Source organism: Mizuhopecten yessoensis, unplaced genomic scaffold (genome assembly GCF_002113885.1).
Source record: "Mizuhopecten yessoensis strain PY_sf001 unplaced genomic scaffold, ASM211388v2 scaffold2329, whole genome shotgun sequence".
NCBI classification, from domain to species: domain Eukaryota; kingdom Metazoa; phylum Mollusca; class Bivalvia; order Pectinida; family Pectinidae; genus Mizuhopecten; species Mizuhopecten yessoensis.
Window position 1 is genome coordinate 6,350,207 of NW_018404492.1, and position 13,974 is coordinate 6,364,180.

The 13,974-nt window shown below is 36.0% G+C and overlaps 1 protein-coding gene across 8 annotated transcripts in view; it reads left to right on the plus strand.

Annotated features, from left to right (window-relative positions):
* Positions 1–13,974, plus strand: part of LOC110445686 (casein kinase I-like) — a 48,866-nt gene that overhangs the window by 31,605 nt on the left and 3,287 nt on the right. For 3 of the 8 annotated variants that reach the window (XM_021490445.1, XM_021490442.1, XM_021490443.1), the window contains 3 exons: positions 3,887–3,922; positions 4,537–4,641; positions 10,441–10,553. In XM_021490445.1, coding sequence (XP_021346120.1) covers positions 3,887–3,922; positions 4,537–4,641; positions 10,441–10,553 — 254 coding nt within the window. The remainder of the gene's footprint in view (positions 1–3,886; positions 3,923–4,536; positions 4,642–10,440; positions 10,554–13,974) is intronic. The other 5 variants (XM_021490446.1, XM_021490448.1, XM_021490447.1 and 2 more) reach the window with 3 other exon arrangements.

The following is a 13,974-nucleotide window of genomic DNA, read 5'->3' on the forward strand; positions in this document are numbered from 1 at the left end:
GATTTTAGAAAAACTGTTGTTACACATGCTGTTTCATGTATTTGTATGTCACATTTTGTACAAGGTGACCTTGTTTTTGAAACAAAGAGTGTTGAACTCTGGGAAGTGCTGCAGCCATCCTCATTTTCTGTTTCTAACATTGATTGCAAACATTAGTGTAGTTTAATTATCCATTACAACTGCACACACATAAATGTTTGGAATACATGTCTCACACTTCGCTCCAGGGAATAGACAGATCCCTTGTTTACTGTTCCGAGGAAATGTTTTGTGTGCGATATTGTTAGGTACAAATTGGCGATGAACCAGATCACATGTCGAGAAGACATGCTGAAGCTTCATGTATCAATGGGTACAAATGGCAGCTTAGCATTAACTTTGAAGGTTAGCAGGTGCTCCGAAGGAGATAGCTTCTCAAACAAGATGCACTTTTTACAGGCGATGGATAGACTTCAAATGTCTAGATGGTAAATGCAGATTCTCCATTGCAAGATAACTTATATAAACCTAAGAATGATTGAACATGTGGTAAATCTTTTCGTTTATTTTTTGAAATTTGTAAATATAAGTGTAATTAGTAACATGATAAAATACATATTTAATAATTTCAATCACAATGAACTGTTTAGGATTAAATTTGTTATTATCATTTAGAACCTAACTTTTACAAGTATTTACACGTTAATGTAAAATATTTAATGAATTGTGTTTGCGATTATATTTAAAGTGTTTGTGATTGAATCACTCCATGTTAGACTTTCTATATTATGTGTGATTGAAACACTTCATGTTCCACTTTCTATTCTACTCCTAAATCTGATAACTTATGGAAGTTAAGATGTTAGACTTTCTATTCTACTCCTAAATCTGATAACTTATGGAAGTTAAGAACAAAACACATTCACCAATGCTTTGTATTGAAGAGGTTCACCAAGCAAAAATATGTCCATAGGTTACGGATACAGAGTTGGTTTGATATAGATTGGTGGTGATGGTGGTTTGTCATTCATTTGATAATTGGTTGCTGGTGAATCCCACGTTGACTCTGGTGTTAATTGGATGTGTTGGTGTACTAAGTAACGTCATTGTGGATTGGAAAGGCTATTCATTATCCTGTGTTACTGAACAGGTACCAGTTATTGATGTTATTGACATATCATTTCACAAGTGCTTTGACCTTGAGTCACCTATGTTTACAGATATTGAGCCTGTCCTCGAAATAAATTGTCTGGCCTGTGGCACACAACCCCAAAGCTATAACTGTTGCTGTATGCCCCCGCCCCCACATGCTCCATCCCCACAATCATCCATCATGCATGCTCATTTTGTATTGTTTTCATCATAACAGTTATCATTCATGTACATGCACCATATACAACTGCTGTTCATCCTTTGTCAGGATTATCACTATTCCGATTCTATTCATTATTAATGTTATTTTTTCCTCACGGCAAGCCTATGTTTTCTAGGGCTATTCTAATATGGGAGAGAAACTCTATCCCTATAATAGGCATCACGTCTTGATGCACTCCAACAATGACTAAGTTATTATTTTGATTTATGCCATGAACTATAAATTCTACTGCAATTGTTTTATTGGTCTTCGCCAATGATTCGTTGATAATAACACGTTCATGATGTTAAATATTGCCACCTAAAGACGCTCAAGTAGGGAACACTAGACGTTAGGCTCACATAACTCTGTATTTTATGCTCTTTACAATTGGTGAAGAATTTTCTTTTCAGAAATCAAGGGCATTGATATAATTGATGCCATTAATCTTTCTTATTCTTCTGATCTTATACTTGTCCGTCTTGATTAACGAATAAACACTGACAATTTTAAAAGAAGCAAAATATTTCATGACACAACTTTTATTGGTTTTAATATAAATTGAATATTGATAATTGTGAATTTCAGCAGAACAAATGTTTTTGTTAAATAGCAGTCTCAAATGATGCACTTGTGTGTCATTGTTTGATTATAGTGGTTATATCAACAAAAACTGAGGTCGCTGTCCTCTTTGAACAAAACAGTGATACATGTTCTCGGAGGTTCTCACAGATTTCTGTCATAAACATGTTGAATGCATTTTTTTCCTGCATGTTCATCAATCAATAATCCTAACAATTTCAAAACAGAATTCATCTCATGTTCAAAGTGACACTTATACAATCATTATCATGTAGGGGCATATTTCATCTACGTCATGGATATGTGTGTTTTGTGAAATTTCCTTGGGTGGTGAGCTTGTGTTGTGGGTGGGAGATGGTGCATGACATGAGCATGGGACTCCAGGGCCGGGGCATGTTTAACTTGTCTGTCAGGGATAAGGTGATGTTTATCTCTAGACCTTTATATGCTGTAGTAGCCTTTTACATAATTGTGGATAAAGATTAAGGTTTGAGGATAGAAGTTAAGGATTGTCAGTACTTCATCGTTAACCTGCCCTACAGTTGTGGCATTCCTGATCAAATTTTGGGTATTTTCCCTTCTTTAGATTAAAGCAGTGTTTATTTGTTGGTCTAATAAATCATGCAGTTTACTACAGAGGAAGATAGCTGTCAATAGGTGCTTAGTTCCATCATTTGAGGGAATAAAACTGGTGTAAAAAAGGTTATTGGGGAGAGGGGTTCATTTGGGTGATGTTTTAGAAAAAGGGGGTGGGGGTGATCTGATACTCTAGGATTATGGTAACTTTAGTTTGTGGTTTGGGTGTATATAGGTGCTATGTTAGGGCTATGATTGCTTATATGGTGTGGGTATAAATAGGTGCTATTGTAAGGGTTATCCTGGCTTATATGGTGTGGGGATAAATAGGGGCTATTGTAAGGGTTATCATGGTTTATATGGTGTGGAGTATAAATAGGTGCTATTGTTAGGGCTATCATGGTTTATATGGTGTTGGTATAAATAGGTACTATTGTAAGGGTTATCATGGTTTATATGGTGTGGGGTATAAATAGATGCTATTGTAAGGGTTATCATGGTTTATATGGTGTGGAGTATAAATAGGTACTATTGTAAGGGTTATCATGGTTTATATGGTGTGTTATAAATAGGTGATATTGTTAGGGTTATCATGGTTTATATGGTGTGGTGTATAAATAGGTGCTATTGTAAGGGTTATCATGGTTTATATGGTGTGGAGTATAAATAGGTGTCATTGTAAGGGCTATCATTGTTTATATGGTGTGGGTATAAATAGGTGCTATTGTATGGGTTATCATGGTTTATATGGTGTGGGTATAAATAGGTGCTATTGTAAAGGTTATCATGGTTTATATGGTGTGGAGTATAAATAGATGCTATTGTAAGGGTTATCATAGTTTATATGGTGTTGGGTATACATAGGTGCTATTGTTAGGGCTATCAAGGTTAATATGGTGTGGGTATAAATAGGTGCTATTGTTAGGGCTATCATGGTTTATATGGTGTGGAGTATAAATAGGTACTATTGTAAGGGTTATCAAGGTTTATATGGTGTGGGTATAAATAGGTGCTATTGTAAGGGTTATCATGGTTTATATGGTGTTGGGTATACATAGGTGCTATTGTAAGGGTTAGTGCATAGGTGCTATTGTAAGGGTTAGTGCATAGCGGCTATTGTAAGGGTTATCATGGTGATGGTGTATATTGTTTCATGTGTAAGTAATTGCTGTGTTTGAGTAATTTTGGTGATGGTTTATATATAGGTGCTATGTTAAGGTAATGATGGTTTTGAAAGGACGATCTCAATAATTCCATTTCCCTCTTGTGTGTTACAATTTTAATCAAACCTAATCTTGTGTTTTTTGGAAGCATTGGCTTGTGGTGTTCTAATACAAGTAATTGTATATAAGTGATGACTTATGTTTCTATAACGTTTTTATTTCCGGTGAACAGAAAAATGTGCAGTCTGGCTTACAATACAAAGCATTGGTGAGTGTAACGGTTTTTTGTATTGATTGTGTAACTGGTAACTGCTGATCATTTGGATTTCAAACTCAACTCATATCTCCAGACCTTAACACCCCTGCTCTTCAGCATACCTCTGTCTGTGTATGTACAATGTTTTGCTCCTCCAATAAAATCCATTTTCCAACTAGCATAAAACAGTGAGGCAGTGACACCAGTCTTTCCCAAGATTCGTACTGTATTTACATAATGCAGACAGAATGGAATTGTGTCAGTGTGGAGATTTTAAAAACAATTTTGGGAGTCTTTTGTATGCCTGCTGGAGGCTTAGTCATTGTAGTAACGATTGACCTGGATCTCTGCAATGACTCTCTTGTCTTCTCCAGTCAAAAAGTCTTCTACACTACTCCATAGGGAGGAGCAAGGGCGTTCAGAAATTTTTGAATAAGAAAGACAGTTTTGTGTCCAATGATAGAGCAGGGATGTCAAGGTGTCTATCTAAAAACATAAAACAGGTCAGATAGGGGTTTTTCATGGTATAAACAAAAATCTGTGACCAACTTCTCTTTGTAATACCGTGTCGTATATCGCGCATAACACGCTCTGGATCTTTCTATCACTAATTTACCTTTTTTCAGCCAAGTTCAAATCAAAGGGGGCATGCATGGGGTGAGGCCCCCCGGCACGCCGGTAACTATCTGGGGTCCAACCTTGCCGCAGATAGACATGGGGGATCAGTTCAGGTAGGCCACACCCCCTCCTGCTCTCGGCCCCGCCTGGCTGTCTGTCTCGCTTTGATTGACAGCCGACCATGCAGCTACCTGCTGTTACAACCTGTCTGTCCTGTCACTTACCTCTCCTGGATGAACTTACTTAATTAGTCATTTTTGTGACTTGTTTTTTTCTTATTAACTTTGGTATTAAATATGTATTTGTTTAAGTAATACTTATTATTTTCTTTTATGTACTTTGGCTGGCTTTCTATTTCTCTAATAACAAAGTCTACTAAGAAGTTTGAATTTGAGTCACTTGTTTGTTTATGTATGAATGTCTTTTTCTCTTGTGTAAGTATGTCCTGCAACACCGGCATATGTCACTATTGCAATATTTTCCATGCTCCATTACTTGCTTGGAACCGTTGGAGGGTGATTCACTAGTTAGTGATGCATGGTGTGCTCCACAAATACTTCGGAGTAACATTTCAACCTACCTCTGCTGTAACTTTGCTTCTTTCCTCAATATTGGCACTGCACATAGTTTTTCTTTCCTATTAAAATCAAGTTCATTTAATTTTTGTGCATTTTCTTTTTGTCATCGTCAAAATGTGTTTTTTTTATTAAATTAAAATGTATATTGCTGTTTGCTTCTATGATATGTTTATTTGCATATAAAGTGATGATAATGAGAATCATGTTTAAGAATAAGATGTAAATTATTTTATGAATTGACTTGCATGATGACAGTGTGACATAGGTAGTCGAGGCAGAGATGGAATCTTAAAGTAACAAATGATATAATGATGTTGTGACAGGTAGTCAGAGCAGAGATGGAAACTTAAAAGTAACACAAATTTAGTCTATACACCTCATGACATTGATATAATGATGGTGGACAGTTAGTTGGGGCAAAGATGGAAACTAAAAAGTAACTCAAATTTAGTCTATACACCTCATGACATTGATATAATGATGGTGTGACAGGTAGTCAGGACAGAGATGGAAACTAAAAAAAGTAACACAAATTTAGTCCATACACCTCATAACATTGATCTAATGATGGTGTGACAGTTAGTCGGGGCAGAGATGGAAATTAAAAAGTAACACAGATTTAGTCCATACACCTCATAACATTGATATAATGATGTTGTGACAGTTAGTCAGGACAGAGATGGAAACTTAAAAGTAAATCAAGTTTAGTCTATACACCTCATGACATCGATATAATGATGGTGGACAGTTAGTCGGGGCAGAGATGGAAACTAAAAAGTAACTCAAATTTAGTCTTTACACCTCATAACATTGATATATTGATGTTGTGACAGGTAGTCAGGACAGAGATGGAAACTAAAAAATGTAACACAGATTTAGTCTATACACCTAATAACATTGATATAATGATGTTGTGACAGGTAGTCAGGACAGAGATGGAAACTAAAAGATGTAACACAGATTTAGTCTATACAGCTCATAACATTGATATAATGATGGTGGACAGTTAGTCAGGACAGAGATGGAAACTAAAAAAAGTAACACAGATTTAGTCTATACACCTCATACCATTGATATAATGATTGTGTGACAGCAGGTAGTCAGGACAGAGATGGAAACTAAAAAATGTAACACAGATTTAGTCTATACACCTCATAACATTGATATAATGATGTTGTGACAGGTAGTCAGGACAGAGATGGAAACTAAAAGATGTAACACAGATTTAGTCTATACAGCTCATAACATTGATATAATGATGGTGGACAGTTAGTCAGGACAGAGATGGAAACTAAAAAAAGTAACACAAATTTAGTCTATACACCTCATAACAGTGATATAATGATGGTGTGACAGGTAGTCAGGGCAGAGATGGAAACTAAAAAGTTACACAGATTTAGTCTATACACCTCATAACATTGATATATTGATGTTGTGACAGTTAGTCAGGGCAAAAATGTTTACTTAAAAGAACCACAAATTTAGTCTATACACCTCATAACATTGATATAATGATGGTGTGACAGTTAGTCAGGGTAGAGATGGAAACTAAAAAGTAACACAGATTTAGTCTATACACCTCATACTATTGATATAATGATGGTGGACAGTTAGTCAGGACAGAGATGGAAACTAAAAAATGTAACACAAATTTAGTCTATACACCTCATAACATTGATATAATGATGTTGTGACAGGTAGTCAGGACAGAGATGGAAACTAAAAGATGTAACACAGATTTAGTCTATACAGCTCATAACATTGATATAATGATGGTGGACAGTTAGTCAGGACAGAGATGGAAACTAAAAAAAGTAACACAGATTTAGTCTATACACCTCATAACATTGATATAATGATGGTATGACAGGTTGTCAGGGCAGAGATGGAAACTAAAAAAAAAGTAACACAGATTTAGTCTATACACCTCATAACATTGATATAATGATGGTATGACAGTTAGTCAGGGCAGAGATGGAAACTAAAAAAAGTAACACAGATTTAGTCTATACACCTCATACCATTGATATAATGATGGTGTGACAGGTAGTCAGGGCAGAGATGGAAAATAAAAAGTTACACAGATTTAGTCTATACACCTCATAACATTGATATATTGATGTTGTGACAGTTAGTCAGGGCAAAAATGTTTACTTAAAAGAACCACAAATTTAGTCTATACACCTCATAACATTGATATATTGATGTTGTGACAGTTAGACAGGGCAATGATGTAAACTTAAAAGTAACACAAATCTAGTCTATACACCTCATAACATTGATATAATGATGTTGTGACAGGTAGTCAGGGCAGAGATGGAAACTAAAAAGTTACACAGATTCAGTCTATACACCTCATAACATTGATATATTGATGTTGGGACAGTTAGTCAGGGCAAAAATGTTTACTTAAAAGAACCACAAATTTAGTCTATACACCTCATAACATTGATATAATGATGGTGGACAGTTAGTCAGGACAGAGATGGAAACTAAAAGATGTAACACAGATTTAGTCTATACACCTCATAACATTGATATAATGACGGTGTGACAGATAGTCAGGGCAGAGATGGAAACTAAAAAGTTACACAGATTTAGTCTATACACATCATAACATTGATATATTGATGGTGTGACAGATAGTCAGGGCAGAGATGGAAACTAAAAAGTAACACAAATTTAGTCTATACACCTCATGACATCGATATAATGATGTTGTGACAGGTAGTCAGGACAGATGTAAACTTAAAAGTAACACAAATTTAGTCTATACACCTCATAACATTGATATAATGATGGTGTGGCAGTTAGTCAGGGCAGAGATGGAAACTAAAAAGTAACACAAATTTAGTCTATACACCTCATAACATTGATATAATGATGTTGTGACAGTTAGTCAGGGCAGAGATGGAAAGTTAAAAGTAACACAGATTTAGTCTATACACCTCATAACATTGATATATTGATGGTGTGACAGATAGTCAGGGCAGAGATGGAAACTAAAAAGTAACACAGATTTAGTCTATACCCCTCATAACATTGATATAATGATGTTGTGACAGGTAGTCGGGACAGAGATGGAATTAAAAAATGTAACACAAATTTAGTCTACCGTATACACCTCATGACATCGATGTAGAGTTCACCACAACAACATAATTATTTAGGTTTATATATTATGCATTATTATAATGGAAACATGTGTCATAAAAAAATATCAGAATGGAAGTTTTATCTTGTGATCAGGTTAAAAGGGTATGCAGATTAATGTCATCCTAGGTCTGCCTGCGATCACTGTATCATACTGTCATTTCATGTTTGTTCTTGTAGATAGAAAAATCTACCTCTCATCCTAACATCACAATGTGATGGATTAGGGGGGATATTCTCTTCTATTCAAGTCCTCTGGTGTCTGGTTATGTTGGCACTTGTCACTCAGGATGGAACACAGCCTTGAACTTAAATGCTCAAGCAAATTGCATATGTGACCTTTCTAGCTGAAAGTGAGTCTGAAAGACACAAACCCACCTGTGGCTAGATATGCTAACGCAGACAAAACCTTTTGTTGGCCATCCTGACCAGACCCAAGGAAGGGGTAGGAATTGGTACCGTGATGGGCAACGTAGCTGTCCAGCCTTCAGGCTTACGTTTACAGGAGCATTGTGTCTTTTACAGGCCAACTAGCTAATACAGGGGTCAATGAACAGTGTTTCCTTTTTAAGGTCAAGGTTAGGTACCTTTTTGAGAAACAAGTGCTAATGTAACCAGAAATATAACTCTGCTTGAATGTATGCAAATTGCTTTTGCAACTTTTTTTTTGGCAAACTAGGTATGTATTCATTATTTCTGTGACGATATCACACAATCTAGTATGTTATGTTTAATTTGCATTTATGGTAAATGGCTACCTTTACCACCGACCAGGAAGTAGTGTGAACATTTTACTCAACACTTAATACATCCTGCTTCGAGTTTATGCTGATGTAAGAATGCTAGGTGACAGGAGAAGTGTAGACTAGGGCAAGCATTGTTGATCAAGGCAAATTGATTAGGGTCTCGTAAATCTGTTGCTGGAGAGTGTAGCTTTAACTCTTTCACCCCTAGGAAACTTGAGTAGACTCTACCATCCATTTATCTGGATGAGTCCATTGTGGTCCATAGTGGTGAAAGGGTTAAATAAGCAGATAAATCACTTGTATGGCAGTATTATTTATAGTAGTCTAGCTAAAATATATACTGATAATATATCACATTGACAGCCTCCTTGCTGTTTTAGATGATCAAACACTACTTTATTGAATTAGTACTAATAGTGTTCTTCACAGGTGAATTTCTTGAAAAAATAAATGGGAAAAAAAAACCTCCCGAACTTTTATTGGATTTTCTTTAAAAAGTAATTGCATAATAGGACAACTCTATGTCGCCGCTGTGAGAGCTAGACTATGTATTTAGCTAGTCGACACCCATCTGTCTTTCCCACCCAACACGCTTCCTACAGAAAAGATTTAAAAGGCTTTCAATTGCTATTGAAATGCTCCAAGAATTAGCCCTTCCTTTTTCTGCTCAGCGTCAGTGCACAGCTTTGAAGCACACTGGTGGTAGTGAATCTAGAAGCATCAAGAATCTTTCGACATAAGGAGACTGCGATAGCTATGAGCAAATGTAAAGGAATGGTGCTTTTTGCTTAAGTAGATAGTGTTTCTGTTTTTGTTTTGATATTAATGAAATCTTTGTAAGCACAATGTGAACAATTATCCACTATTTTGGTTCAGTAGACAATTGTAGAAAATTTTGTAAGCACAGAAATAATTATTTCTTATTAAGTATTTCATAGTAACATATTTTCATAATCACTAATTTTGTTTGATATACTCTTGTAGATTTTTTCTAAGAAATCTTATATCAATTTATTCTGTATATATATATATGTATGTAGTATTTGTTTGACATGTTGTGTAAGTGACAGTCTGCTGTAAATGACAATTTGCACCTGATTTTAAACATTCGATTTTTTTTAATTAATGTATCAAGTACCCTTTTAAGAGAAGCCATATTTTTGAAGAAGTGCATTGCAAAGAAAATTTCTTTTTTTAATAATAATAATAAAAATAATAATAATAATAAAAAAAAATCTTGACAAAATTTATGCAGACTGTCCAGATGCAACTCTTATCTACAGAGGACCACAGGCAATAGGCTGCTTGTGCTGGATTATGCTGCGGAAGCCTTCCTTTCTGGTAGATTATGCTCTGAGCCCTGCAATGTCCAGCAGTATCCCTAATTGTACCTCGATATTGCCATATCTAAACATGGCCTTCCATTTTATTTCAGGTGGTCAGTTCCACGAATGGAGAGTTAGCACCAGATGACCCAACAGCTGGACAGTCCAACACGCCCATCAATAACCCCTCAGCACACCGAGACGAGGAGAAGAGTGAGACAAAGTATGTATTCCTCCAACTGACCAATGGTCATCTCAGAATGGCATCAGTCTCTATTCAGCTGATCCTCAAAAAAGGGACAAAGTCTTTACATTCTTATAGTCATGACAAAATGGCCATAGATTTTGAAGTCTGATAATTCAATTTCGAAGACGGTCATTGTAGATTGGCCGTGGTCTATACTGCAGAATAGTCATCTCAGATTTACTGAAGTTAGCACAGGCCTCAGTCAATATAGAATGACCACTGGCCATGTGATCCTGTTGTCCATCTGTCAAGGTCATTGGTCACTTCAGATGACCACCGGTGACAGATGATTTAGACCAGGAACTTGATTGTTCACATCCTCATGACAAAATCTGTTTGTAGTATTTCCTTCCTTTGGTACATTTGTAATTCAGCTACATTCAAATCTCTTAGTAGTGTTTCCTTCCTTTGGTACATTTTTAATTCAACTACATTCAGAGCTGTAACTGTTAAGTACACATTTGGACTTGAATGGTCCACTTAACATTGTAAAGATACAACGACTGAAGGAGGAAGTGTATGGTTGATAGATGTGACAGAGTGTTAGGTTTAGTAGGCTCGCACAGATAGAGAAGTTGGTCCTACTGAAAACAGGTTATAGTGATAGCTGTATAGTAAGTAGAGCAGGACAGCGTTGAAAGATGAACAATTCCCCATAGCAATAACGCCCGTTTTCACCTCTGTGCTAGAAAATAATACTAGAATCACATCAACATATTCCATTGTTGATAGAAGTTAATATTGTGAAGTTAATATTGTGTTTTACCGATACAGTTTCAAGTCTGTTATAACAAAGGTAGTCGAGGGTTTTGTGTTGAATTGGTTATTTATGTTGTACTATATTTATGTTGGTTTGGCTTTGCCTTTATTAGCATGGTTATTGATCTAACCTAGCTCTCCTACTCTGGAACCAGCATGGGTCAATATACGTTGGAGGTATTGATCAACGCCATCTATTTGAATTGCTGACAATCTATTTATCATACTCCAGTAATCAACATGAGCTCAAATCCTATTTATCACTCTCACCTATGGTCTAATTGTCACAAGTTCATTTCTTAAACAAAAGTCATTAATTTGCTAATTATGGTAAACTTGCAATTATTACATGGTTGCCTTTATACTTACCATGTCAGCTTTACATGTTTGGAGTATTTCAAAAGCCATCATCAATTAAAGTGATGAAATGAAATGGCAAAGAGTATTCTCAGAAAATTTGCATATGAACATTTATTTTGTTCCAAAAAACTTTTTTTTTAATAAATTTGCAATCATTAGCTGATTCCAGTTCTGAGACTTTGTGAAAAAGTTATTATCGTCCATAGCAATAAATCATTTCTCAGAATAGTACGTTTGAATACTGGAATAAACTGTCTAGTTCTGGTAATCAGTCCATGATAGTGGTCCGAGTTGTGTCTGGGAGCTATGATGTGATATAGGACAAGGCTGGTAGTCTGTTTGCCTAATACTTCAGGACGTGCCCATGTGTTGTATTACCAGATGTACGCCTGCTAGATATTTCCTAGAAATCTTAGGATAAATGTTCTTTATGTCTTATCTGGCTCTATAGACAATTCATTGATCTATGTGTGTAGTAGTGTATGGAACATTTCAGTGTCAGTATGACCAATGGGCACCAAAACAAACTGCCATAAACAAGGGGTCAGAGAAATAATGGTATGATATGTGAAGATTGCTGTTTAATAAAGTAAGCAGCTGTTTGTGGCTCTCTTGTTGAGATTTGAGATACATTCACCGACTTCAAATGAAATTTGGTCATTTTTTCCCCAGTCGGTTTTATTGCTAATGACAGATGATTTTAAGGTTTGTATAGTAAGGGATCGGTAATTGAGTTGGTTCTATTAGGGTGTTCCTAACGGACATTTTGGCTCCACTTTTGTCTGTGTCCTTCAGGAAGTCTGTGTGTCACTATATATATATATGTTTTTGGACATTTTGTGCCTAAATACCTGGTATATGTAGCTGTGCTAATCTTGCTGGAGTATCTCTTGCGTGGGAGTGGATATGTGTATTTGGCAGTCATGTGACAATTACGTGTCTCAGAAAAACTTGTCATTGTATATATCTTTCGGAATCATTCGTCATATTGTATCATCCTACTGTGTCCTACTGTGATGTTTTGTAATGTATGTCTCAAGCATTCACTTGTCAATATATGTCCAATACTATCAGGTGTTGCCGTATGTGTCTTAAGCTGGCATGGTGTAATTGTGTACATGTGTCTTGTATGCAAGGGTATAAGTTGTGCGTATCAGGTATTTTGATGGTTTTTGCTGTCAGCTGTTTTTGTGTTCGTCTTATGCTATCAGTAGAGTTTGTGTATGTGTCTGCATAAGTGTGACAGTGTGGATGTTTGGCAGTGAGGTGGGTCAGTAAATTTAAAAAAAAAATTGAAGATAATGAAATATCTTCAACCCTTTCACCACTGTAGACCATAATGGACTCATCCATATAAATGTATAGTCAAGTCTACTTAAGTTACTTTGGGGTGAAAGTGTTAAATAGGTGTTCAGTGATACAAGGACTTTCAACTCTATGTGTCATAATCTACTATGTACCAAAGGAAGGATTATCATGTAATTTACTGTTGAAGTGTCACCATTAAATTTGTGGAAATATAGATTATCTACTCCCAACATATTCAGCTGCCTTCGAACTGACATCACACAATGAAATAAATAAGGTTAAATGGCATCAAAAACTACTGTTCATACTTAGAGACTTTCTATCTTGACTGGTAGACAAAGTCTCAAGTGACCTATTGCGATCGCCTTTTGTCCGTCGTGCGTCCGTAAACAATTTACATTTTCGACTTCTTCTCCAAAACCCCTGAACCAATTTCAATGAAATTTTGCAGAAACCTTACATGGCCAAATGTCAACTGAAATTGTGAATTATATGGTCCCCAGCCCCAAGGGGCCTGAGGGGCGGGGCAAAAAATGGTCGAATTGACTAAAATTTCAAAAATCTTCTTCTCAAGATCCAGATATGGTAGAATCAAATACTCTTCATAGATTGAAGGGTCTTAAGGTGCTTTACTAAAATTGTGAATTTCTTGACCCTTGGGTGTCACGTTTCCCCCTGGGGAGGGGGTAAACTTGACTATAGTTTATATACGGAAATCACATTTTGGAACAACATTTGTTTAATTGCCATTGGAAGTAATTCAATTTAGGTTAGCATTATCAGTATTGGGTAGCAGTTTGATAGTATGCACATATCAGCCCTGACTGACTCCCAGGGGCTGATGGGTGGGCCCAAAAGGGTCGAATTGACTGAAATTTCAAAAATCTTCTTCTCAAGACCCAGATATGGTAGAATCAAATACTCTTCATAGATGGAAGGTTCTTAAGGTGCTTTACCAAAATTGTGAATT